The 25,717-nt window shown below is 33.4% G+C and overlaps 5 protein-coding genes across 8 annotated transcripts; 2 read left to right on the top strand and 3 right to left on the bottom strand.

Annotated features, from left to right (window-relative positions):
- The first annotated feature begins 1,838 nt into the window (after nucleotides 1–1,838).
- LOC106345518 (jasmonate-induced oxygenase 1) lies at nucleotides 1,839–4,950 on the top strand. Its single transcript, XM_013784716.3, has 5 exons — nucleotides 1,839–2,287; nucleotides 2,603–2,850; nucleotides 3,297–3,627; nucleotides 4,325–4,590; nucleotides 4,713–4,950. The coding sequence occupies exons 1-4, from the start codon at nucleotides 1,904–1,906 to the stop codon at nucleotides 4,577–4,579; spliced, it is 1,218 nt and encodes a 405-aa protein (XP_013640170.1). The 5' UTR covers nucleotides 1,839–1,903; the 3' UTR covers nucleotides 4,580–4,590; nucleotides 4,713–4,950.
- Nucleotides 4,951–10,859: 5,909 nt separating this feature from the next.
- Nucleotides 10,860–13,848, bottom strand: LOC106452544 (PHD finger protein ALFIN-LIKE 2). The gene is made up of 5 exons (XM_013894695.3): nucleotides 13,497–13,848; nucleotides 13,372–13,404; nucleotides 13,046–13,268; nucleotides 11,571–11,694; nucleotides 10,860–11,481 (listed from the first exon to the last, which is right to left on the bottom strand). The coding sequence occupies exons 1-5, from the start codon at nucleotides 13,588–13,590 to the stop codon at nucleotides 11,203–11,205; spliced, it is 753 nt and encodes a 250-aa protein (XP_013750149.1). The 5' UTR covers nucleotides 13,591–13,848; the 3' UTR covers nucleotides 10,860–11,202.
- Nucleotides 13,849–15,098: 1,250 nt separating this feature from the next.
- Nucleotides 15,099–17,670, bottom strand: LOC106345517 (GDSL esterase/lipase CPRD49). Its single transcript, XM_013784715.3, has 6 exons — nucleotides 17,253–17,670; nucleotides 16,728–16,805; nucleotides 16,210–16,350; nucleotides 16,041–16,117; nucleotides 15,802–15,951; nucleotides 15,099–15,539 (listed from the first exon to the last, which is right to left on the bottom strand). Exons 1-6 carry the CDS (start codon nucleotides 17,361–17,363, stop codon nucleotides 15,326–15,328), a joined length of 771 nt encoding a protein of 256 aa, XP_013640169.1. The 5' UTR covers nucleotides 17,364–17,670; the 3' UTR covers nucleotides 15,099–15,325.
- Nucleotides 17,671–20,782: 3,112 nt separating this feature from the next.
- On the bottom strand, nucleotides 20,783–23,252 carry LOC106452542 (elongator complex protein 4). 4 transcript variants are annotated; one of them, XM_022702668.2, is made up of 9 exons: nucleotides 22,964–23,252; nucleotides 22,725–22,899; nucleotides 22,411–22,637; nucleotides 22,260–22,323; nucleotides 22,042–22,189; nucleotides 21,834–21,912; nucleotides 21,543–21,702; nucleotides 21,373–21,464; nucleotides 20,783–21,129 (listed from the first exon to the last, which is right to left on the bottom strand). In XM_022702668.2, exons 2-9 carry the CDS (start codon nucleotides 22,858–22,860, stop codon nucleotides 20,962–20,964), a joined length of 1,074 nt encoding a protein of 357 aa, XP_022558389.1. In that variant the 5' UTR covers nucleotides 22,861–22,899; nucleotides 22,964–23,252; the 3' UTR covers nucleotides 20,783–20,961. The 4 variants fall into 4 exon arrangements, with proteins under 4 accessions (XP_022558389.1, XP_022558387.1, XP_022558390.1 ...); XM_022702666.2 differs by having other exon boundaries at nucleotides 22,988–23,252; XM_022702669.2 differs by having other exon boundaries at nucleotides 22,998–23,252.
- Nucleotides 23,253–24,217: 965 nt separating this feature from the next.
- LOC106452541 (protein yippee-like At3g11230) lies at nucleotides 24,218–25,623 on the top strand. The gene is made up of 5 exons (XM_013894691.3): nucleotides 24,218–24,493; nucleotides 24,795–24,838; nucleotides 24,938–25,046; nucleotides 25,136–25,191; nucleotides 25,284–25,623. The coding sequence occupies exons 1-5, from the start codon at nucleotides 24,398–24,400 to the stop codon at nucleotides 25,366–25,368; spliced, it is 390 nt and encodes a 129-aa protein (XP_013750145.1). The 5' UTR covers nucleotides 24,218–24,397; the 3' UTR covers nucleotides 25,369–25,623.
- The last annotated feature ends 94 nt before the right edge of the window (nucleotides 25,624–25,717 follow it).

The following is a 25,717-nucleotide window of genomic DNA, read 5'->3' as shown; positions in this document are numbered from 1 at the left end:
GGTGTGTTGAATATACAACAAGCGCGTGGTGAATATTCCTGGGGCGACTAAAGTTGCTGTTGCTGTTGCTGTTGCATGACAGAAAGTTAATCATCATTTACACTCACGAATTTTTGTGTTTATTGTAAATTTTTTCAAAAGATCAATAATTATCAATCGCATAGTGGCATAAATATGCATGGATCACCGCCTCGCATCGTCCGATGCTGACATATAATAAAGGCCACCATCCACTTACGGATGTAAGGAAAATTTACATATGCAAATTCATTTAGCAGAGATGGAAAAGTGACACTTATAAGTTAATGTTATCCAATGTTCTAAAAATAGGTGTAAGTGGCACCTAGACGGTCCTTGCACCATCTCTATTCCATAATTTACTCCAAAAATAGACTGAAAAATGTAGTATGAACAAAAAATAAAAGTTTATTCTATAAATGAAGTGATTTTTTTTATTTTTTGTTCATACTTTATTTTTCACTTCATTTCTAGAGTAAATTATGGAATAGAGATGGAGATGTCCTTAGACAGCATACGTTTATAGTCGAAATACTTAAAATCTGATTTTTAGCATCTTAAAATCTGATCTACGTGATTCAAATTGGTTTAAACCGTTCTAAATCTATTAAAATTTGTCTAAGTCGATATAATTGGTTTAGATATGTTTAATCAAGTAATAATGTTAATACATATTCACATTTTATACGAGGTTTAAGAATAATCTGATTAATCACTAGTCCTCTATAAATGCTTAGTTACTTCCTAACAATTTCTTAAACATTGTTATTATGTCTAGAAAAGTGTTTACTTTTGTAATATTCTAAAAGGAAACAACAACATTGCAAAAAATCGATAACCACTTAAAAGCGTACTATTCCATTGAGCATGAGTCTCAATGTTAGCTCACATGTTCCAACAGAAGCACAACATATATATAGGAGTTATGTGATATGAAGAGGCGTGGCATGCTCGTTATTCAGAGTTCAGACCCTCCAAATCAGCACCTTGTGCGGTGAGGAGCTTGAGAAAAGACATGAGGTTTTCTGCTGTTCAAGCAGTTTGAAGTGGCTTCTCTCCAGCTTGATTTAATAAGTTCATATTAGATTCATTTTGCATGAGGATGTTAAGGAAAAGAAATGGAGATCACTACAACTTAGAGATAAAGTAGACGTCAGCTAAAAGAGAAAAAATGTTGTTCACCATGAAAAAATCTAGGGAACATATAAGGGTATGGTTGATGGTGACTCTGGCGTGCGCAATGGTTAGGTTAAGAACTCTTCCCAGTTTAGCGTTCGTGACGGGAATGTGAACCCCATCTGGACATATAGAACTCGTCAGCTAAATTACAAAGCCACGAGCAATACAGTTATATACCAATATTAGTTTACATTATTAGGAGCTTATAAAAGAAACTACTGTAAACTATTTACATATTTTTTAATGATAAAATATCTACCAAGTTTTACAAACAGTAACCGAACAAAGAACTCCAAACAAACATGCTATATACGTTCCACGTCATTTTCTATCTTTTAATACCATGTAGTAGAAAACGTTTATTCACATATTATACACGTTCCATAAATTAACAAACACATGGCCGCAATCCCATGGACTCAACTCCGGATTCCCTCGTCGGTTACCATTTTTGGTTTTCATCGTCGGTTACGGTTTCTTAAGTTACTTTCGACAAAGAACTAAAATCGCTATTTAATATCCACAAAACCACGAGGAAAAAAATCAAGATCTTTTATTTTTTATTTTGTTAACCCACAGTTTTTCCCTTCGTGGTTTTCTCGTTCTGTCTCTAACCACGCACTCTATAAATAGATAACAATCCTTTACAACTTAACATGAACAAGTAAAAGAACACGAGCAATATCAATAACTCAAAACAGAAAATATGAACAACCAAGACAAAATCATGATCGAGAAGGAGACCACCGACAAGATCGAGATCAAGACCAAGAACGGCCTCAACGAACAAGAACAGGAAGTCAAGATGGACAACATGAGCGACCTAGACAAAACCACGAATGGCCTCGGCGAAAAATGGCCAGAACCAATCATCCGGGTGCAGTCCCTGGCCGAGAGCAACCTCGCCACCGTCCCCGACCGTTTCATCAAGCCGCCATCTCAACGCCCTAATGAAACCATCACTATTAATCAACAACCGGAAGATGGCGCCATAAATATCCCAGTCATAGACCTAAGCAGCATCTTATCCGGCAATCAAAAGGACAAGGAGAGGATCTCGGAAGCATGCCGTGAGTTTGGCTTCTTTCAGGTAAAAAAATGAAATTTGATGTTATGCTTTTGTTTTCGTTTTGATTATAGTTTTTACGTGTTTGAAAAATGTTTTTTTTTTGTGGTTCAATATATTTACAATATAAATAATTACTAAATTTATAAATCGTCTATATATATATATATTTCATAATAAATCTTGACTTTAATGTATTTAGCAAAAAAAGTGTATATATATGATAACTACAACAATCATGAGGTTTCATTTTTATTGCACCAAAATCAGTTTCGGTTCACTATAAGAATATGACTGATCGATTTGGTTCGGTTTATACACACATGGTCGTATTTTAAGGTGATCAACCATGGGGTGAGGCCGGAGCTGATGGCCGCCGCTAGAGAAGCTTGGAGAAGCTTCTTCCATTTGCCTGTAGAAGCCAAAGAAGCTTACTCAAACTCCCCAAGTACCTATGAAGGTTACGGAAGCAGATTGGGCGTGGAAAAAGGAGCACTTCTTGATTGGAATGATTATTACTTTCTCAATTTTCTTCCTCTTGCCTTGAAGGATCTCAACAAATGGCCTTCTTTACCATCAAACATTAGGTAATTGATAAAGTCTCCCATCTTCTTTTTCTCTTGTTTTCTTATGGGTTTTGTTTATATAATTAACGAACTTTTTGTTTGATATGAAAATTGAGAACTTGTAGCAAGTATACTTGATCTTTGTAACTTAGTTACATTTAGATTTGGATATTTTATCCAAATCCAAAAATAGATCATTATTTTCGCCATAAATCATCAATGACAGTATCATTATTTACCCTGATCTTTCAAGACTTCGCCATAAATGATCAGTTTCAAGACCCAATCTGAGTTGATGACTCCAGTCCTAGTTACCTTTTTATTTTTAAATAGTCATTTATGGCGAAGTCGTATAAATTGATATTGGACTTTTTTCCTGCAATATTAAAAGAAGACTACCATTATGACAACTAGTTGGGCGTTATATTTTTTCTGTTTTAAAAACATGTTTCTAATGGATATTATAGAGAAGTGGTGGACGAGTACGGTGAAGAACTAGTGAAGCTAGGCGAGAGACTTATGAGAATATTATCGTCAAACTTGGGAGTAAATGAAGAACAACTTCAAGAAGCATTTGGTGGAGAAGACTTTAGTGCATGCATGAGGGTTAACTATTACCCGAAATGCCCTCGACCAGAGCTTGCCCTCGGCCTCTCTCCTCATTCAGATCCCGGCGGCATTACCATCCTCTTGCCGGACGATCAAGTCGCCGGCCTTCAAGTCCATCACGGTGACACGTGGATTACCGTCAATGCTCTCCCCAACGCCTTTGTCGTCAATCTAGGCGATCAAATGCAGGTAACCCTATTTTTATCGTTTTTGCTTTACTTTTTTTCTCCTTTTATTGCGTGAGGTCTACGTTTTCTTCTTCATTTTTGGTGGATTTGTTTTCCTTTGTCTAATCCCATTTATTTATAAACCACAAGATATACTTCGCAAAACAAAATAGCTTCTAATATGAATAGAATGTTGACAAAAGAGTACAAATTATGTTTTTATACGGCAGTTGGTGAAAGATGATAATCCTAGTATAGTCCCACGTTTTCGACATGTCGGAGAAAATATTAATATGACAATCAGTTTCAACACTATGGCAACATTTAAAAAAATAAAAATAAATTTATTTAACTTTTTATTGAAAAGTTATAATATGTCTCAAGTCACTTTCAACACATCGATTTATATAGGATGATATTCTAAATAAACAAATTGTAACTAGTTGAATAGTCATTAACCCAAAAAAAAAACTTATTCGAGTAGTTTTTCAAAGCGCATTCACAAATCGAGCATATTGAGGAATGAGGAGGATGGTCATGGCTCTCACGTTTGATGGAATTGAAGTGTGATATGTTACTTATGCAAAATTTATAAGCTTTTGCATTGTTTTGACGCTAAAATACTTCTTTTCTTTTTGAACTAAAACATACTTCTAAACGCGGTTTATATACGATATAGCTATCCTAAGAATTTTTTTTTTTTTTTGTGAAAATGGCAGATACTAAGCAATTCGATATACAAGAGTTCGGAGCATCGTGTGATAGTTAACTCGCAGAAAGAAAGGGTTTCACTGGCATTCTTCTATAACCCTAAGAGTGACATTCGTATCCAGCCACTGGAACAACTTATCAGCTCTACAAATCCTCCTTTATATCCTCCCTTGTCCTATGATGAATACAGACTCTTCATTCGAACTCACGGTCCACGTGGCAAATCCTATGTTGAGTCTCATGTATCCCTCGTTAATGGATAAAGAGACGAAATGTAAGTCGATTTGTTTATGTAACTCAAATACTAGTGCAGTACATTAATATTTAATCGAGCAATGTGTATACATTAATCTTCTTTTGAGCAATGTGTAAACTGAGGATATATTATCTGATTAGGCTACTTGGTGAGGACGTCGAGGTTATGGAGATATCAGAAAGATACTAGAAGATGCTAAGGATCGACGGAGATATATATATTGGAGATCAGAATGAATCAATAAAATATCTATAATACTATCGTTGTTTATAGTTCGTGTGATTTGAATAATTTGTGGTTGCTATGTATTTTCAGCTATTGTAGTATCAAATATATAATATCAATTAATGTGGTATTTTATACTATAGTTTATCATTATCCTGTAATTGCTCTTTTTCCAACTACGATTACCTTATTCATATTTAATTGGCCAAGAATTGTTTACTAGATGAAAAAAATGTATTATTATATTTGAAAAACTTGACTGAAACTTTTTGTTTTGAATATAATTTTATATTCATTTTCTTAGAAAAAAAAATTGACTGAAAGACTTGACTGATTGTGGATCATTTATGGTGAAGTTTTGAAATTTATATTGGGATGCTCCAAACTAGTTGGACGTTTTGGTTTTATGTTTAGAAAAAAAAAGTTTATAGTGAATATTATAGAGAAGTTATGGATGGCTACGGTGAAGAACTAGTGAGTATTATGTTCAACAACAACAACAAAAAGAACTAACTAGTGAAGCTAGGCGAGAGATTTATGACGATAGTATTGTCAAATTTGAGACTAAAAGAACAACTTCAAGAAGCGTTTGGTGAAGAAGACATAGGCGCATGTATGATATTACATGGTTTATTTTCACCGGAGCTTTCCCTCGGTCTCTCCCCTCACCTCTTTTCATCGGCTAATGGACCTTTTGATGGTCGACCCTCTTGCCGGAAGATCAAGTCGCTGGCCTTCAAGTCTGTTTTGGTGACGCGTGGATTACCGTCAAAGATCTCTCCCACGCTTTTGTTGTCAATCTAGGCGATCAAATTCAGGTAACCCTATTTTTCTTTTAACGTTTTTGCTTTACCTTTTTCTCTTTATTTATTAATTATTACGTAAGGTCTAAGAGCATGATTATTGGGAAGTTCTTAGGATGGGGTTTTTAGCGGAATATAAGAACCTGTCTCTTAACTTTTAACTAAAAAAATTAAGAATCATCTCTTAAAACTCTTATTTAAAAACCAGTTCTTAACTTTTTTACTTAAAAGTTAAGAAACAGATTTTTATATTCCGCTAAGAACTTCACTTTAAGAACCTTCCAATAATCATGCCTTAAGTGTATATCTTCATTTTGTGTAGATCTGTTATCTGTTGGACCGTTGTCTATTTCAATTTATTTACAAATTACAACATAGACTTCAGAAACCAAAACAGCTACGATTATGATTATAATGTTGACAAATTAAAAGACTACAAATTTTGTTTGTATGTATGGCACAGTTGGTGAAAGAGGATAATCCTAGTTATAGTACCACGTTTTCGACATGTCGTACAAAATATTTATATGAAAATCAGTTTCAACTTTATGCCAAAACTTTGAAAAACATATATATTGTAATATTTTTTCGGAAAAGTTATGATGACGCAGGTCACTTTCATAACATCAAACGATCTATGCAGGGTAATTATTTAGGGCTGTTCAATATGGTAAAACCGAACTGTACCGAACCGAAATAGACAATATGGTTTGGTTTTGGTATATACCATATAAACCGAATGTATATAATTTTATAAAAATCGTAGAATTTAGATATGGTTTGGTATATAACCGATTAAACCGAATAAACCGAACAAAACCGATTAAAAGTAGAAACATGTAAATATGTATCTATTTTATAACAATACATCAAAATCTATTTGTTATATAAGTTAAATTTGTGTTAATAACTATTACAATAATGTTATAGTAATAAAGAATCTTCTATAATTTGTAAAACACTTGAATTATAATTAAATAACAATATATCGCAATTCAGACATCTTATTTTCTAAGTTTTTTTTTTGTATCTTTTTGCTTTATTTTAGTATTCACTAAATTAATATGAAGATGATAAATTTGATGGAAAATAATTAATGAAAAATTTTCACAACTTTTTTTTTAATCTATAAACAAACAAAGTTTCGTGTTCAATCGAAAAAACATGACTTTAATGAACACTAAATATGGAAGCGTGGAAAAACTTTTCTTTCATGTTTCTGTTTTGTTTCATATTTTTATTTTCAAAATTCCAGGCTCTGATTTTAATTATAGATTTGATGATTTTATTTGATGGTAGAAGCACTTTTACGTTTTTGTTCATTTATTTGAACATGTAATATATTTTTAATAAATGACTCTGTTGACAATATGACTCTAAAATTCATTTTATATGATCTCAAACTAAATAATTATGTTTTTTGGTATAAAACCGAATAAACCGAAAACCGACGGTATATAAACCGAACCGAACCAAAGTAAATATGAATTTAGAATGGTAGTTATATTTTACTAACCGAAATACCGAAAACAAAAAAAAAACCGAACCTAAACCGAACCGATATCCTGATTGAACACCCCTAGTTTAAATAGACAGATTGTAACTATTTTAATAGTCATTAACCAAAAAAAACAACTATTCGAATACATTTTCAGAGTGCACTCACAAAATCGAGCATGTTGAGGAGGATGGACATCAGTGGCGGAGCCAGTGCTATACCATGGGGTCACATGACCCATGTGATTTATGTAGAATTTTTTTTTTTTGCTGCATTTTCAAAGAAAATTGTGATGAATTAAGCTTAGTGACCCCTGTAAAATACATATCTTACCAAATTGACCGTTCTAAAGAATCCTGGCTCCGCCACTGATGGTCATGGCTCTCACGTTTCACGAAGTTGAAGTGCAATGTTCACTATGTGTAGAAAGCCATTGGTCAAAAAAAAAAAAAAAAAAAAAAAAAAGTTCAATTATGTGTATACAATTAATCTTCTTTTGACCAATGTGTAAACTGAAGAATATATCATCTGAATAGGTTATTGATAAGGATATTGAAGTTGTGGAATATCAAAGAGATACTGAAAAGATTCTAAGAGCAAGAGCATCACTGAACCCCTTTTGGGATTCATCTTTTCAATTTTTTATTATTAATTTTTTTTTTTTCTTTTTGATTTTTTTTAAAAAAAAAAAAAAAAACTAGACCAATCGCGGGCCGCCACGACACGTGAGGCCCGCGCTACAATGTTGAACTTTAGGAGAGAGGGATTCAGCCGAGAGAGTTTTAGGAGAGAGAGATTCATGTGATTGAGTTATTTTTTTTTTTTCTTGATTTCTGCGTGATCTCTCCATAAATCCTCAATGCGAGTACTCTAATGATCAAAGGAGATATATATATATATAAATTTGGAGATCCAAATGAATCAGTAAAATACCTAAAATACTATCAAAGTTTATTTGTTCTTTTCGATATTTTGTGGTTGCTATAAAATTACAGATTTATTGTATTATATGATATATAAAGTCAATAAAATGTAGTTTTATATAGTTTATCGTTATCCTGTATCTTCTCTTTCGCGTTTTCCAACAACGATTAAATCCATATTTACTGCTGAGGGTTATAGTTAATTGGTCAGTAGTTCTTTATCAAAATGACAAAATGTATTGTTATATCCGAAAGACTTGACTGATAGACTTGGCTGAAAGACTTGGCTGAAATATTTGACCGAGAGAGTGAGTACATATTATTTTATAAGTATAAGAAAACCATTGTTGAACCTAACTACTACATGATGATGTTGCGGTGATCCGTGATTGTTGAAGCATACTAATGGACGATAATGATTCCTCTCGTGTTAACAATAATGTAGTTTAGCAACCAATGCACCCGACAATGTTTTTTCTATAAATATTAGCATTGCATACCAAATGACGAACACGTGAACGCAATGAATATCAAGTATCTAGTTGTTTTAGTTTCTGTATATAATATACAATTCGTGTTGACCATATCGTAAAATCTTGTTAGATCCAATTTAAGTTCTTTATTATATAGTTAGGACTTGAGGGATTATAATGAACACCGGTTATGAAGATTAGAAGAGTTGATTGGTCGCTTCAAAACCAAAAAAATTAAAAATGGTGTACCGTGTGTACCGTGTGGATTTGGTGAGCCACATGCTGGCTTATCGCTCTCATACATGCATCTCTTTTTGGCTACTATTAATATATTCAAGCTAGACTATAACTCAAATTAATAGGGCGGTCTATTCAATTGACTTAAAAATCCAACCATAGCTTTTTTATTCATTCAATTAGTGATTTTAATACTTTTAGTAAATTTTAGTGCATTCAAATAGTAAGTGTGTAGATTGAAAATAGGGATAATATGTTTGTTATCCAGTTAACAATTTGAATATACGTTTGGTCTTCATGTATATATTGAAGATAAACACATACTATCATATATATCAAATTGTAAATCAAATATTTATTTTGAAATATTAGATTTGAATTGGAGATGATCTGATCTAATTAATATTTTAAAGTGGTGACTGGAAACATTTTTACCGCCAAAAGTGTATTGTATCCATTGAAGATAAATACATACCACACATTGTATCCATTGCACAAAAAAAGCATATTGTATCCATTGGGCTTTGGGCAATTATTTGTTTGATTAAAGTTTGTTTTCAGAAATTTGCTCCAATATGGTGGTCATTATCTGTTTAGTCAACTACAAAACTAAATGTTTTTACATCTCATTGACCCACAGATCTCTCTACAATCATTCACCTTTGACATCTCATATAATTTCAAATAAAATTTTTCTTTGAATTATATGAAAAAAAAGAAAAATCTTAACATAGGCGTTCTCATCCAACACTTAGGCATAGTGATCGGAAACGGAAACTCTACAAAGCTATGGCACGACCCATGGTTGTCTGTATCGACGCCAAAAGCAGCAATAGGACCAACAACCCTAGACGCAAAGGCCCTAGTGTTTGCAGATGTACTCTCCAGAGAAACAGGAGTTTAGAACAGAGAACCTCTTGAAAAGCAATTCCCTACTCTGGTGGAATAAATCCTACTCCTCCGCCCGAGCACTACAAGAGCTGAAGACTCGTACGTCTGGCTACTCGACAAATCGGGCACGTATACTTCAAAATCTGGATACCTATCACAATGTTTGCACACAACAGCATCGCCCGCAAACCATATGGCTCCGACAAACTTCAACTGGAATAAAATGATCTGGAAGGCGCAACTACTCCCGAAAATCCAACTCTTCCTTTAGAAAGTAATGCAGAACGCGGTACCTACAGGTGAGAACCTTCAAAAAATAGGCCTACTTGAAAACATTAATTGTATTAGGTGTGGAAAATGAGAGACTGTCGGTTATCTGTTTTGCCACTGCCCTTTTGCTCAACGAGTATGAGAACTGGCACCATGGTCCTCACCATCAAATCTCACCCAAGCTCTTTCTTTTGGAGAAGAATTGGTGGCTTCCTATCAACGCATTAATCTACCACCAGTAGGTACAAATATCAATCTATTCCGTTGGATTGTGTGGAACCTGTGGATTGCTAGGAATCAACTACTCTTCGAGAACATGATTTCCTCCCCACAAGACTGTCTAAGCAAATCGTTGATCGCAGCAAGAGAATGGACGACAGCTCAGGAGGCACAACCAAAAATTACCCCGCTGCCAAATCACGCAACAGCGTCTCTTCACCAACAACGCTCGCGCCGACAACTTTAATCTGCAATACAGATGCAGCATGGATATCAGATACCAAATCAGCAGGATTAAGGTGGCTCTTCACTGATCAGAATCTCACAGAGATCAGGAGAGGCTCCCAATTCCAAGACCACGTCTCTTCAACTCTCCTCGCGGAGGGGCTTACCATTCGCGCTGCTCTTCTACATGCAGTATCATCCGAGTACACCAAAATCTGGCTAAGATCAGACTCTCAAATGCTTGTAAAAGCAATCAATCTGAAACACCGTCCGTCGGAGCTCTACGGGACTTTGACCGCCATTGCTTCAATTTCAGCTTCTCATTTACTTCATATCTCTTATGTTTCTAAACTTCAAAATGGGCATGCAGACCTCATTGCTAAGGCATGTTTCAATGAGCTTAATGGGGTCTAAACTCTAAAGTTATTTCTAATCTAATCAGTTGAACAAAAAAAGACATCAATGTTATTTTTTACATCAAATCTTTAACATAGCCACAATCAATTCACCTTTGACACTCGTATACTTTCAAAAAACAAGTTTCTTTGAATTATATGAAAAAATACAGAATCTTAACATAGATAAAAGACCTAGCAAGACCAAAAAGAAAGATTAAACAGAGTGCATATACAAATCCCATGACACATTTTATGGAACAAACCAGTCTTCTTGTATGAATAATAATACTCAAACAGTTGCTACTCCCTCTCTCAACTTCTTGAAATCCCTTTCTGGAGATCTAAAGAGAGAGACAGTTCTGTATGCTTTGAAATTAAAAGGTTAAAGAAACAACAACAAAAAGAGAAAAGGGTTCATTAATATATCATTAAGACACGAGAACCAGAATCTGTGGGAGGTGATTATCATCACTGTCTTCCTTTCTTTGCACAGCAAGGCGGGCATTTATACTGCTTGATGCTATCTGCTTTGGCGGGAGTGATCTTCACGCATTTTCCGTGATACCAACGCTCACAAACATCACAGCAAATCCAGAACTCATCTTGTGTGTAATTGCCTCCACAGATTCCACAGAGAGTGTCTCCATGCTCGTCTTCTTCTTCTTCTCCTTCTTCTTCATCATCATCCTCGTAGCTCCCTTCCATCAGTTTCGGTGTTGTGCTCTTTGGCTGCCCTTCTACTGACCTCTGCAACAAACCCATTTTCGTTTTTTTAAGAACAGGAACCTGAAAAAATCTTCATATCAAAAGGAAAGGAAGGTTTCTATTTAGTGTACCTTAGTGCCGTTTCTGGATTTGCTTCCGGAATCTGAGCTTGGTTTGTTGTCTTTGATGGGTTTCCTACCAGTCACTACATCGAAGAGAGTTGGGAGATCGTTGATCAGACTGAATAGCCGCTTCCTGCAAATTAAAAAAATATGAGTTTATGTTCATAACACTCACTGAGTGTACAATAGATTGGAAAAGACTAAAGAGAGATGGCTACAACTTTGATAAGGGAAAAAGAATCTACGTGATGATTATCTAGCATTATATGTTTCTAACAAAGTAAGTTTAGATTCTCCATCCTCAGGAACAAAGTCTACAATGTACTTTTTACTAGTCAACTGAAGATAACACAAAGAACTATGACTGTAGAGGCATGTTCATGGATAATAAACTAGTGGTGGCTGGTGAGATATAAAGCAAAGTCTAGCTTTCATTAAATGCCAAAACCAGCTTCCCTCTTGAAGAAGAAAAAGTGGAAAAGAAGATAATAAACCAAAATAAGATCTTTTTCTAGTATAAATATATAAGAATGAAATGATCTCACTGGTACTAATGAAAGAGCCATTTTTGTCAATATGCAACTTTCACATATCCAATTTTCAGCAAAGTTCATGGGAATTCAATGCACCGGTTTGATAGGTACTTAGATAAGTTTGCACAAATAACCAATGAAACAGTGAAACTCAACACATGCATATGCTTCCACAAAGTATCAGATGTAACTTGTAAGATGTTGTAAAATCGGAAATGTCTGGCTTTTAAGATAAGGGAGAGCAAGCAAGTAACAACAACCAAAAGATAAGTTTCAGGTTTTGCCATTACAATATCCTAAAGATGTCAGAACTAGCTGAGAGGAACATATACAGATGAAGTAACGAAGGAATCAAGACGGCCATAGAATATGAGTCAAGCCACATGAAAAAAAAGCCAAAGAAAAGAAAACAAAGATCCACACACATCAAAGGGCAAACGCAGCAATCAAAAACAACCTCATTCCAACCAAAGTCAATAACTATCACAAAATTTTCAAGTTTCAGACTAAAGATTTTATCCTTACACAGCTCCTAGTCAGGGCTAAAAGATCCCACAAGAAGCATAACAGGAAAACTGTTAAACGAAGAACAAAGTCCATTGAGACCAATTAAAAAGTGTTAAGACTTTAAAACTTACTCGCTGTTTCATATCAAGTGTTACTTTAACTCATTTTTCTTGTTTCACAAAGAGTGTCATTCTACAATACCAATGCAATTTATACAGTCTTTCAACTCAAAATTAATTGCAAAATGCATTGATTTGATAAATAAATCGATTTATCTAAAATACTATTGGTTAGATATGTGATATTAATGAAAACATAAATGCATTTTAATGAGTTCGTTAATATGCGTGTCACTCTTTGTGAAACAAAGGGAGTAACATTATTGAGATAGCAGAATCAAAATCAAAATAGTCAAAGGAGAGTTAAAGGGAAGAAGAAAATCACCTCTCGTTGCGATTAAGGCGAGCACCAAAGTAGAAAGAAACAGAGAGCAACCAACAATCACTGTGGACAGCAACAAGAGAGAGCCAGTCTTTCCTCTGCATACCATCTCTAGCGAAATTGATACCAAGCGCTGGCTCAGGAAGCTCAGGTGGAACTTCCTCCGCCGGCAGATTCACTTCCCACGACTCGTTCGGGTGTCCGTACAAACAAAGATTCTCTTTTTCTACACAAATTTGAGAGAGAGAGAAAAAAAAAGTAAAATCAAAATCCAAAAAAAAAAAGGAGAGAGAACTTTATTGAGCTGAATGGTTAGAGCTTGACTTTACCCGGATCGCATTGAGAGTAGAAATCATCAACATCTGGAAAAGAAACAAAAAAAAAAAAAGATCCAAAGGCATTATTAGGAAGAAAGCTAGGAACTTTCGAGATGGGTTTTGGTTTTGAGAGAGACCTTTCGTTAGAGCACGGAGAAGAGCGGAGCGACGAGAGGTGTAATCCTTGAAGATCTCTTCGACGGTGCGAGGATTAGAGGAAACGGCTGCCATAGCTCTGTACAGATAATATTAAAGACTTCTTTTTTTTTTAATGTGTATAGATCAGTTTCTAGTGGAGAAAGATCGAGGTTGATAGCTATTGTTTCTCATACACGATGCGTTCGTTCGGACATGGAGAGAGGAATTAGAGAGATAGAGAGTTTGGAAAGAGATGGAGAAGAAGAAGAAGAAGGAAGGAAGATAGATAGAGAGAGAGAGAGAGAGAGGAAAAAAAAGTTTCTTATTTTTGGGAGTTAGGTTGCGTCAGCGAAAAGGTTTGGTAATTGAAGATGCGTTCGCTTTAGGTAAATGTTCCTTATTGGGCCGTATGTTCATTGGCTCAGGCCCAAACTAATCCAATCTTCCATTTGTAAAACTAGATAGAATCTTGATCCGCGCGGATATTTTTTTTAAAAAAATTTTTGTTTGTATTAAATGGTCTAGTATATATTTATAAGTTTAAATGTATTGCGATATATAAATGCTATGATATAAATTTTAATTATCCTGATTAAAATAGCATAGGAGTGGGTCATAACTTTTTCCAATTCCAACAATATTAAGAATTATAATTTCTATTTAAAAATTTTGTTAAGAAAATAATTTCACATTCTTAGTGTTTATTCCTAGAGCTTGACTCGTGACTGTTTGAATATCTGTTTTGACTTTAAACTTTTAGTTTGTACTAAATGGTAAAATATACATTTGTAAATTTAAATGTATTACACAATTAATATAACACTTAAAACATAAAAAAATTATTTATTACTTTGAATAATTATATTATGTGGTCTAAATCATATATTATATCACTGTGTATCATATAAACAAATTCAATATTTATAACTAACTGGATTTATATATATGAAAATATTATACCAATAATTTTTGAATAGAGTTTTTATATTTTATTTATATATATTATATAAATTGAGTATGATGTGTCATTTTTATTTTATTATTAATAAATATTGATTTTTTTAAAAAAAAAATATTAGCACGAAATAAATTAAGAAATCTATTGAAAAATCTATTTTGGTTAAGATTATATTAAGAAATCTATTATTTAAATTAGGAAAGGACAATATATGCTTAAATCTATTATTTAAATTAAAAAAGACAAAAATATTAAAAGGTAAGTTTAATATATACTTTAATGGCATTTTAGTGTAAGTAAGTGATAAAACAAAAGGGTATTTCTATTTTGTACTTTTCTTTTAATAATATATATTGCTTTGAATTAAAACCGTATATTTTCTAGAAACTTAATTCTATCTTGATCAAACCTAATATTGGCTCTGGTGTATGTGTGAGTGAGTGAGAATGTGATAAATAAATTTTCTCCTTTTTTCTAAAATATAAATAAATAAAATTTCTCCTTTTTTCAAATATTAATGTTATTACTAGTGATGGGAGAGGTTAGTCAACATTAACAAGTCTACCAACTACCTTTTGACCATGTAATGGAATTCAACTTTCAACTTTGTAGACTTTTTCTTCTGAAGTCTAACTTTAAGATATGTAGCCAAGAAAAAGAAAATATATGGAAGATTATTAGATAGTATTAAGATTCAAGGAACTAATCAAGCACGAACCTATCTATCAGTACTTAGAGAAAGAGTAAACGCAAAAGCATGACAAAAACAAACACTGATAAAAAATAACGTTAGAATCGAAAATAGCCAAGGCAACAACAACAACAACACATTCTATAAAGGTCTTCTTGTTGTTATTGTTGTTGTGTGTGTTAATCCCATTGTTCTTCCCAGAAGTACGTCCACTCTGAAGAGTTGACAGTGTTTTTGCCATCAGCTGAAACAAGATCGTAAGGTGAGTCCTCTGAGAACTCAGTTGGCATCGATTTCCAGTGAAGCGACGGTGTCCACTCCGCTTCTTTGATCACTCTCAGTATCTCTGCAGCCACCAGTTTGCTTCCTTGTGCTGACAAATGAATCCCATCTCTGTTAAACCAAAACATTAATTTTAGTTATTCAAATATCTCTAAATATGTTTTTTTTTTTAATTAACCACGGTGTCCGGCGACCGAGGTGAACCGACTATTTTCTGGCTCCGGAAGTGCAATGTTAAATTATCTGGCGGCCAACGGGGATCGATAGAACCGTATTGGTGTTATCCCTCAAGTGCCACTAGCCCAAATCCCGTTGGTTCTCTCAATATGTTTTCAGCAAAAAAAAATGTTGTTGTGGATGCTGAATTACTTACGTGAAGCAAACGGTTTCCCAGTCATCGGCTTTCTGAAGAGTAGAGAAGAGATCAACTACTTCTAAGCCGAGCTCTTGGCACAGCTCCACGCAAGCGTCTGAATAAGTCTTGCAGAGCTCGTTTGTGCGGATCACCTCGCTCAAGTATGGGCTTGTGAGAGCAAATAAGAGATTATATTATTAATTTTAAGTCAGGAGCAAGCAACAGAGAGATGGTGGAAAAAGGCAAGGGAAGTTTACCTTTGGTTCTGACGAAGTTTGGCCTCGTCCACTGGAGGGCAACTAAGGAATATGATACGAGTTGTGTCTGAAAGGCTCTGATGAAACACAGAACATAGAAAGAGAGGTTCAGAAGTGTATAATGGAAGATAAGCCTTAACCTAAGGAAGATTAAGAATCAATAAGTAACCTGAAGATGAATAGCGATCTTCTTCATGTTATCAACGTATTCAGAAAGTGGAACGTGAGGTCCTAGACCAGAAGGGTGAGGCGCCATTGAGTCGTTTCCTCCAAAATACACAACGACCAGAGAAGGTTGTACCTCAGCATCCTGCATTCATTTACAAGTTAATATACTATCGCTAAACTGTAAATATTCATTAGTGAAAATGAAAGTGATACAAGTTAATATGCTATGAGTCTATGACTGCCATCTTTTGGCAACATTGTGGAAGAAAATAGATTTTAAATGATGGGAACATGGAGAAAACAAAGAGACATTTCACTGGCAACAGCTTTTATAAGTAGACACTTGTGTGATCCTTTTGACGAATTTTAAATTGTAACTTTTAAGGTTTCCAAAGAATTCTAATTAGGTAACTAAGAATAAGTTCAACATCTTATACTGAACGGTCCATCATAATCTAGCATAAAGAAGGCTAAGGATCCAAAGGAATCTATACATTTCTCAAGAGAGAAGAAGAGTACCTTGGGGAAGACTTGGTCCACAACTTCCAAAGCACGAGTTGAGTTCCATCCATAGTATCCACGCAGAATGATGTCAGCCTATTCACGTTAGTTCACCGTAGATAAAAGTCACAAGCAGCCCACATTAATACAGTTCTCACAACTCAAAAACCTCACCAAATTTAGGTTTTTGCATTAAATGCATTGTTTTCTTTTGTAATATCATTCCACCGCAGACCAAAGACAACAAACATCGGTAATGATTTACTTTTCATTTCCGACATTAGCTAGTTCCAGAGAAAGAGACACAAAACACTCAAATGGAGAAAATAATAAGCATCCGCAAAACTAAACGTGTCTATTACGTTGACGAAAGCTCATGAATTTTCCAAGAATCAATGCTTAATATTCAGGAAAAAAAATACGAATCTAATATAACATATGTATGATTAGGAGAAATAACAAACAGTAATTAGCAAAAAAGGCGATCCGCTTAAGATATCTCTGCAAACCAAACAAAGAGTAATCAGGCGAGAGACATTATACCTTACGAGCATAGACCTCGGAGAGAATGGCGCCCCAACCTCCATGGCCGAAGCTCATCTGGACGATGGATGATCCAAACAGAACGATCTGAGGCCGCGACGGTCCTACCATTGTCTCTATAAATCTCTCACCGCACAAAGACACAAACCACTCGTGTCTTTCTGTCTTCACAAACAGCTGAAACTCGCTGTTTCTTTACTACACCGCAAATGATTCCGGCCGCTGAGAGATCTACCTCTATCTCTCTCTCTGTATCGATCTTGCACACTGTTTGTTATAAAGGTCCGAGTTAAATGCGCGAACGTCTTATTATTATTTTTTTCTTTTAGAAATAAAACAACAACAACAAAAAAACAGACAAAACAAAAACCTAGCTACATCCTCAGCAAGTCATGACTCATGACTGTTATTTCCTTTTCTGAACAATCTGTTTCTTATAGGCCATAATATTCTCTGTTTTGTATTTTAAAAACAACTAGATTTTGATCCGGGTTTTTGAGATATAAAATCATATTATATTGAAGAAGAGAATTTTTAAAAATTATATATTCAATGAGTAGTTTATTTAAAATTTTATATGTACATTTTATATAACTTTCTCTTAGACCTGGATATTTAATCCGGACCAAAGACCAAACCGAAACCGACTCAAAATATATATTTGGTTTGGGTCCGGGTTCAGAAAAAATAACCTAATAGGTATTTCTTTTGGACCCGTGGGTCTTTTTTGAGTTTGGATCCTACCTGAAACCTAGTCGGAAATATTTTGTGTATATTAGGGTATTTTGAATATGTTTCTGGTATTACATATTTTTTTAAGTTTTGAGTTTGGATTTACAATAGTTTTGTATTTCAGGTAAAATTTGAATTTTTTTAATAAAAAAGTTGGGTAGTCGGATAAAATTTTGGGTATTTTTCGGTTCATCGGGTCATATTTCGAATAAAATTTTAAATTTGTAGGTATTTAAATATTTTTGGATTTTTTGGAGCTTAAATATTTTTCATGTTTTGGGTATTTTTCATATTTTTAGATAATTCGAATCTTTTTGAATCCTAAATACCCGAAATGATATGTCCAAATCTGATATACTTACCATTGAGTTTGTAAAAATATTTGAAATATATACCGTAAAACTTTATTTATATTTATAGGTTATAACCCGTTCTATGACGTGATATTTTAAAAATTATAACCAAAGAGACACTTAATCATTTAAAAGTGTCTATACAACGGCCAGTATGAAATATTTATACTGGCCGTTGAAATATTTATATGTGTAAATATTGTATATACAACGGCTAGTATGAAATATTTATAAAAATAATACCGACCGTTGATATATTTCAAAACATGTTTGTTGATATATTTCAAAACATGTTTGCATGCCAGGTAATTACAATAGGAGGTGCATCCGAGAAGTTATAATATTTCATGTCTAACTATTGCATAATTAAGAATATTATAATATTTTATAGTTTTCATGTGAATATTATATATTTTAGATGTCTCACCATTTTGTAGTGCAATTGTATTGCAGTATTAATTTTTTTTGTTTTATAAATTTATATTTGTTTTCCGTTTTAAGTGTTATATAGTTTTTTATAAATTTATATTGAGATGTATCATATATTTGTCAAAATCTATTTATTAGTTATTCTTTTATTATTTCTATATTTAAAAGTGAGATTTATTACGTGTATTTGAGTTATGTTAACTGAATATATTTGATGAAATCTTATATATTAAAACAGAAGTCATGACTTCTTTCATGTGTGATTTTTTAATTTGGATCATCACTTAAAATCTTATTAAATGTATTTTATTAAGACTAATAATACATATAATCTTTAAAATACTTTAATCATATATCTTTTGATATTTTTTTATTTTAAATATAAATATATTTATTTTAAAATTCTAACAAATCTGTTTTAAAAGATTTTACAAGATCTTCATTTTCGAAATTATATTTAAATATTTTCACTAATTTTGAAATTAGTTTGAAATATTATTATACATTAATATATCCAGTTATCCTTTATAAAATGAAAAATAAAAAATTCTATAATATTTTATCTATTATACAATCATAATCAATCATATTAAAAGAAAATTATTATATTGAGCTAAATATAATAAAATTGTATTAAGTTTATAAATTTATATATTTTATATATTTTATTTTCTTAAGTATAAAATATTTATTATTATATTGAGCTAAATATAATAAAATTTATATAATACATGTATAGAAATTAACATGTATTTCTTTAAAGTTAATAATATAAAATCTTTGTAACTACTTTAATCATAATATAGTTTCATTTTAAATATAATATATATTTATAAAATATATTTTAAAAATTCTAATAAATCTGTGTAAAAATATTTTAACAATAACTTAATGTATTTTAAGTTATCGTTTATAAAATGAAAAATAAATAAAGTATTATACTAAAATAAATATAATAAAATTATATTCAATTGATAAATTTATAAATTTTATTTTCATAAATATAAACTATTTATTTTAAATATATAATATGATGATAGAACAACTTAAAATTAACAAACTATATTATACATGTCTAAAAATTAATATATCTTAGACTTTTGTATATACAATAATATATTATCTAAAATAAATAAGCATAAAAATATTGGTAAAAAGAAATCCAACTTTGAAAGAAGGGTCCGAATTTAGCATAAATTAAATAAAAAATAATTTTAAATATATTTTCTTATGAATATATTAATTTTCTTAATAACTAAATGCAAATACAGTAAGATAAATATATAATAAGAAGTGACAAATACATACGGTTTTAAACGATTGATTAATTATAACTTGTAAATTATAAAATTATTGTATTTGAAATAGTTATATAAATATCTAAGTATATGATTAACGTTAAAAATATATACCACTTATGTTCTAAAACAATAATTTATGTATAGAAAAGTGAAAACAAACATCCGCGCGGTTTCGCGGGTCAAAATCTACTATTGTTTACAAATCGATTTTTTTATATTGCTAAAAGACCATAGTTTTTTTTAAATGCCATCCATGTTTCCAAACAATATAGATATATAGTGTTATTCTTGTTTCCAAACAAATCTAAAATATACTTCAGTTTTAATAATATAGATATTCAATTAAAAATATATACAATTTTATTATTACTTTTCTATGTTTGAATCTACCAAAATAAAAATGATGTGAAAGGTTTTATATTCTGAAATTCGTTGTTTATGAATTTCTCTTGGACATTTGGGAAGAAAAGTCAATAGAGTACAAGTAAAGGAAGATTAATGAGGCAGTAATTCAAATGATATGGTTTGTTGGTTGGTAAGTAAAGGAGCACCAAATATATAGATCAACCACATTTTTGAACTCTTCATTCAATGCTCCAACTCTTTATCTTCTTTATTACATAACCATACTAATCTGTAAATATTTAATTATATTGAATGCTGAGTATATACTTAGCATCGACTATTGGTCGTCAGAGTTTCATGAATATGATTATACACAAATGAAACAAAATAGATTTCAGTTTCTGTAACTCAAAAGACGAATTGTAGATACACTTTTAGCTAATGTGATAACTGTTTCTTCTGACCGAACACTATAATGGCCAGTTTCTGAAGTGAAGTCATTTTAAAAAGCAGCTAATAAGAAAATGAGAAAAAAACTAACTCAGTAACTCAGAAATCGAGTGCTCCGGATTTGGATGATCCAGAGCAGCTCCCAGATGTGCCATACGATGTTCCACTGGATCCGTCTACAGGGGCTTGATTCAGACACTCTAGAGCCAAGAATCTTCTCTTCTTCAAGCTCATTGAGAAGGTCTTTGCCTCTAGAATTACAGGCACCTGTTTCAATTAAACAATTCAAGTAAAAACCAATGTTTTGGGACCAAAGTGAATCCATTTCTTCTACGGTTTATTTCATGCCATTTTCATCAAAAGAGAACTTTGGATTATATTAACTTCTGGATAACTTATTGAGTAGAAATTTGGACTTCATAAGTTTTGGCGTAACTCAAAAGGGCCTTTTGACATAACTGCTAACGGGTTCTGAGGTAAATAACACGTCTACAATGAGATAATTAATACCTGTGTATTGATACGCGCAACTTTGTGTATGTTGAGGAATCCATTTATGTCCTTGTAGCCAGTGAGAAGTTTCTCCAATTCCTTGTCACCATCTGGAGAAAAGGCGAGGGCACACGTCAAAAACAACTACAATAATCTAATAACGACTAAGCAGATCAAGGGAGACAAACCTGGGATCGCTTTGACAGAGAGTAAGGTATCCGCCATGTGCTGCAGTCTTGTTGACGAAGACGGGGAGAGCATGGAAGGCGGGAAAGTAACAATGGCAACCGCATTTGAAACCATCAGCATACTTTTCAGCAATCTTATGAATGAAAGCATTTCTGATTCCTGTGTTTGACAGAAATAATAATTTTTTTTTAAAAAACACGATAACATAGAACAACAAGACCCTTGTACAAGATACATTGTTGAATAAAGATAGACTACAAGTTATAAAGAGCTCTTCGACCTAATTTTACCTTATCAGAATACTCACAAAGGGGAGAGCAGAATGACTGGATGGCGATGCGGCCAATGGATGCAATGTTACTGCTGTTCCTGTGGAAATCATCACAAAAGTTCTTCAGAATGAAGTATAGGCTTCTTAACAAAGCCAGAAAAAATAATATGGATTTGAAACTAGAGAGGAGTAAATGACCATCAAATAAGAAAGAGATGATACACAACCTCGGAAATTTTGTTAAAAAAGTAGCGCAGTGGTCCTGAGCAACAGAAAGATCGGAAGAATCTAGCAGACTGACACAATCTATCGGCCGTCCAGCAAGAAACTGCCTCTCCAATGGCTTTCTCATATCAAAGTCATTGGAGTAATCATCTGATCCATAATTAGATAAAAAAAGGATTAGCTTTCCACAGAATGATATTAGCCGAGATAACTAGATTACCAATAGAACTCTTCTGGTTTTCCATATACTTCCGATACTGCCAAGCAATCCTCAAGCTCTCTCCCTAAAATATAGACATCCAACTTGTAACTAACTCTTCATGTCATGCCAGGAAGAAAAAAAACAAGTAAACAGAACAAGAAAGAAGCACCTGATCAAGGTCTGGGGCAATAGGCTTATCTTCTTTGGACGATCCAGGATTCGGCAAAGTACCAAGAAACCCTCTAGGATCTTTGGAAGGACTAGCATAAAGAAGTGGTTGACTGTTAACAAGCCCCTGAGACATGAAAGTTCTTAACAGATCCATATGATGCGGTGCTTCAGGATCTTCCATCACCATCACTAAGCTTCCCAAAGGATACCCACCACCTAGTATCCCTGGAAACAAACAAAAAGACAAATCCTTTTGAGCAACATTCTCTCATCCTCAAATGTAGAACTTATAAGGAGAAGGAGAAAACTCACTGTCGAGGTCACGAATCCCAGTGGATATGAAAGTAGTGCCATTAGGACCGCATTTGAGACCAGGTATTTGAGGGGATGAGGAGACAACTGATATGTTGCGAGAGAAGCTGCTTGTACGAACGTTGGGTGCAGCCATAGCAGAATCAGACAAGGAACTCGCTCCGCGTTTCAAAATCTATGAATCACAAACAAGTTCAATACTTTTTTAATTCATTCAGACATTTAATCGAACATCTAACCTGCAGCTTAGACTAGAACCGTACATAAACTCACGAATAGCCGAAGAATGAGGAAGCGATCAAACCTTGAACACACTGAAAAGACTGGCTATTTCTATGCGACAGGGACTGGGATTTAACTTTGACAACGAACGAGTAGGAACGAGGCAGAAAGATCCGGGTTGCGTCAGTAGTGGGCGGGCTCTTGTCTCGTTTCCGAGCAAGTTTGCGGCGGCTTAAGACGGAGATTCTAGAGCCTCTAATAAAAACTCTCGATACGGCAGAGGGTTTGGGCTTACTTGTTTGTAATTTTTAATTTATTACTTGGAAAAACCAAAAACCAAATGAATTTTTGTTTTTGTTAAAAACGTAAAGATTTATTACCATTTTCAGAATTTTGAGATATAAGTACAGAAAATAGTAAAAACAGAAATATTAAAATGCAACTAAACAAAAATTCCAATTAAGTTACTATTAAAACTAACACAACAAACAAAGCAGGATACACATCAAACTTAGTACAATTAGCTTGCCACAAAAAAAAAAAAAAAAACTACAATTAAAACGAGAATCTGAATCCGGTAAAAAATGGCTTATCTATTGAACACTTCTAAAAAAATTAGACTTAGCGAAGAACAAGTGAACAACTCGCAAAAGACTTCCTAATGTGCATCTAATACAAACATATAGCAAAACCTTAGACTAGGCATATCCCCATAGACAAAAGTCAGGCATTATCCGAAAAGAGGAAACATCAAGAAACACACCACACACCATCAAACCTACACCAAGAAAGATAGAGAAAATCAAGCACCATTTTAAGTTATAGTCGAATGGAAAGAAGAAAAAAAAAAAGGGCAAAGAAGTAGATGCATGGTCCAATCGGCACAAGAGCCAACAGAGACATCTAACCAGGTTCAATTTAGGATTTTTGTTTTTGGTTATTACAAGTTTGATAAGATTACAAATGAAAAGTGTAATGCCTAAGAAGTCATGGTTGCTTCGGCAATAAGAATGTGAAAAAAAAAAAAAGAATCAATGATAACATTCGGTCACGTACATTCCACCAATCTAGTAGCAATATGATAACAGAAAAATCAGAAACACATAGAAGTAGCTCCTCTCATAATAATACGCATATAAAAAAAAAAAAAAAAAAATAGTTTTCGCATATTCCGAGGCTATGACTGGGCCAGGTCCACGAGGTGAGCATATTTAAAAAAATAAAAAAAATAAAAAAATAATAAATATCGTCAAAGTAAAGAACACTGAATTTTCTCCATTTTATAGTTTGATAAAACGGCCTTGGTCCGTAATTAAATGACCTCTCCCATTAGGCCATTATACATTTATACCAAAGACAGACTCGTTGATCTCTTCTATAAAGATCGGTTCCTAATCTCCCACTACTAGATTTTGATCGGTTTCTGGAATAAGAAGAAGAGGAAAGAAAGGATGGGGAGATTGTTCTTGGTGAATTTGGAAGGCAAGTCTTACAGTTGTAGGCACTGTAAGACTAGTATCGCTCTCTGCGATGATGTCGTCTCCAAGGTTTTCTTCCGAATCTCTCGATTTTTTTGCTGCTCAATCTTATTAATCTGTGATATTGTTTATTGCGATTTATATCACTGGTCATCATCATCTTATTCAAATTACATTAAATCAGACGATTCTCAAATAGCTCATCATTAGATCAATCTAATGATTCAAACTTTTTTAGACTCTTTCTCTCATCTTTGGCTATGTGAATCTTGAGACACTGTCTCAATACACATTTTACTGATTTAATTGGTCTCATCATTCATTCTAAATGCTTTAATAGACTAAAATGTTTGCTTTGGGTTTTTAACAGTCTTTTCAATCACGCCATGGGAAAGCTTACCTCTTCAGTAAGGTGTAAGTTTTTCTACTTCGGAGTTTGGTTCCAAAACTTTTTATGGTCGGAAGCTGGATAGGAATAGTTGTATGCATGTTTTTTTTTTTGTGTGTGGACAGAGCGAATGTGTATGCTGGGAAGAAGGAAGATAGGATGATGATGACGGGTATGCACACCGTTGTCGATATTTACTGCGTCAAATGCGGCTCTTATGTTGGATGGAGATATGTAAGATTAAACACCCTTGGCTCTTGCTTGGCTCATCTAATGTTTCTTGGTAATCAACCTTTTTTTTGTTTCTGTCTTTGTTAATTCAGGAGTTTGCTTTTGAGAAGAACCAAAAGTACAAGGAAGGCAAATCTGTTCTCGAAAGGTCTGTAGTAACCTTGTTAACCTTTAATCCCTGGTTTGGTTTTTGTTGAGTTGAGTTGAGATGATGTATTTGTTTCATATTCATTTTGACAGGTACAAGGTCTGCGGTCCGGATGGGAACAATTACTGGGTGGCGGCTCAAGAAGTTGAAGCCGGAGAAAGTGATACTGATGAATGAATGAATGAATGAATGAATGAATGAATGAATGAATGAATGAATGAATGATATGCTTCTTCATCTCAATAATTCACCATATCTGATTTGTACATTCTCCTCTCCTCTTATCATTCTTTTTTCAATGTCTTCTTCTCTTTTCTCATTTTGTGAACCATCCAGCTTCCATTAGGACTCCTTCGGAGATCAACTGTTTGTGTTGCAACTACTTGTGGAACACATGCAATTATAATTTATCTCATTATCTTATCTGTCAAAGCTTTTTCGTCTCTAAAGTTGTTTACTACATGAATAGCAGTGTACATTCTGTTTAGAATCAAATTCAGCTTGGATTCATTCCTAGTATTGACAC

This window comes from Brassica napus, chromosome C5 (genome assembly GCF_020379485.1).
Source record: "Brassica napus cultivar Da-Ae chromosome C5, Da-Ae, whole genome shotgun sequence".
Taxonomy (NCBI): domain Eukaryota; kingdom Viridiplantae; phylum Streptophyta; class Magnoliopsida; order Brassicales; family Brassicaceae; genus Brassica; species Brassica napus.
The sequence above is the reverse complement of the archived record's forward strand: the minus strand, read 5'-3'. Positions and strand labels throughout refer to the sequence as shown.

What these genes read in the sequence shown, in the direction of transcription:
- LOC106452541 (XM_013894691.3), top strand. Translation starts at nt 24,398, where the DNA reads ATGGGGAGATTGTTCTTGGTGAATTTGGAAGGCAAGTCTTACAGTTGT. An exon ending in GCTTACCTCTTCAGTAAGGT is followed by an intron (nt 24,839 to 24,937) that starts GTAAGTTTTTCT and finishes GTGTGTGGACAG; the next exon opens with AGCGAATGTGTATGCTGGGA. An exon ending in GGCAAATCTGTTCTCGAAAG is followed by an intron (nt 25,192 to 25,283) that starts GTCTGTAGTAAC and finishes TCATTTTGACAG; the next exon opens with GTACAAGGTCTGCGGTCCGG.
- LOC106345518 (XM_013784716.3), top strand. Translation starts at nt 1,904, where the DNA reads ATGAACAACCAAGACAAAATCATGATCGAGAAGGAGACCACCGACAAG. An exon ending in GTGAGTTTGGCTTCTTTCAG is followed by an intron (nt 2,288 to 2,602) that starts GTAAAAAAATGA and finishes TCGTATTTTAAG; the next exon opens with GTGATCAACCATGGGGTGAG. An exon ending in ATCTAGGCGATCAAATGCAG is followed by an intron (nt 3,628 to 4,324) that starts GTAACCCTATTT and finishes TGAAAATGGCAG; the next exon opens with ATACTAAGCAATTCGATATA.
- LOC106452544 (XM_013894695.3), bottom strand. Translation starts at nt 13,590, where the DNA reads ATGGCAGCCGTTTCCTCTAATCCTCGCACCGTCGAAGAGATCTTCAAG. An exon ending in CTACTCTCAATGCGATCCGG is followed by an intron (nt 13,269 to 13,371) that starts GTAAAGTCAAGC and finishes AAATTTGTGTAG; the next exon opens with AAAAAGAGAATCTTTGTTTG. An exon ending in AATCCAGAAACGGCACTAAG is followed by an intron (nt 11,482 to 11,570) that starts GTACACTAAATA and finishes GGTTTGTTGCAG; the next exon opens with AGGTCAGTAGAAGGGCAGCC.
- LOC106345517 (XM_013784715.3), bottom strand. Translation starts at nt 17,363, where the DNA reads ATGGTAGGACCGTCGCGGCCTCAGATCGTTCTGTTTGGATCATCCATC. An exon ending in AAACTTCGTCAGAACCAAAG is followed by an intron (nt 15,952 to 16,040) that starts GTAAACTTCCCT and finishes TGCTCTCACAAG; the next exon opens with CCCATACTTGAGCGAGGTGA. An exon ending in TGGGAAACCGTTTGCTTCAC is followed by an intron (nt 15,540 to 15,801) that starts GTAAGTAATTCA and finishes TTGGTTTAACAG; the next exon opens with AGATGGGATTCATTTGTCAG.
- LOC106452542 (XM_022702668.2), bottom strand. Translation starts at nt 22,860, where the DNA reads ATGGCTGCACCCAACGTTCGTACAAGCAGCTTCTCTCGCAACATATCA. An exon ending in AAACCAGAAGAGTTCTATTG is followed by an intron (nt 22,190 to 22,259) that starts GTAATCTAGTTA and finishes ATTATGGATCAG; the next exon opens with ATGATTACTCCAATGACTTT. An exon ending in TTTGTGAGTATTCTGATAAG is followed by an intron (nt 21,703 to 21,833) that starts GTAAAATTAGGT and finishes TGTCAAACACAG; the next exon opens with GAATCAGAAATGCTTTCATT.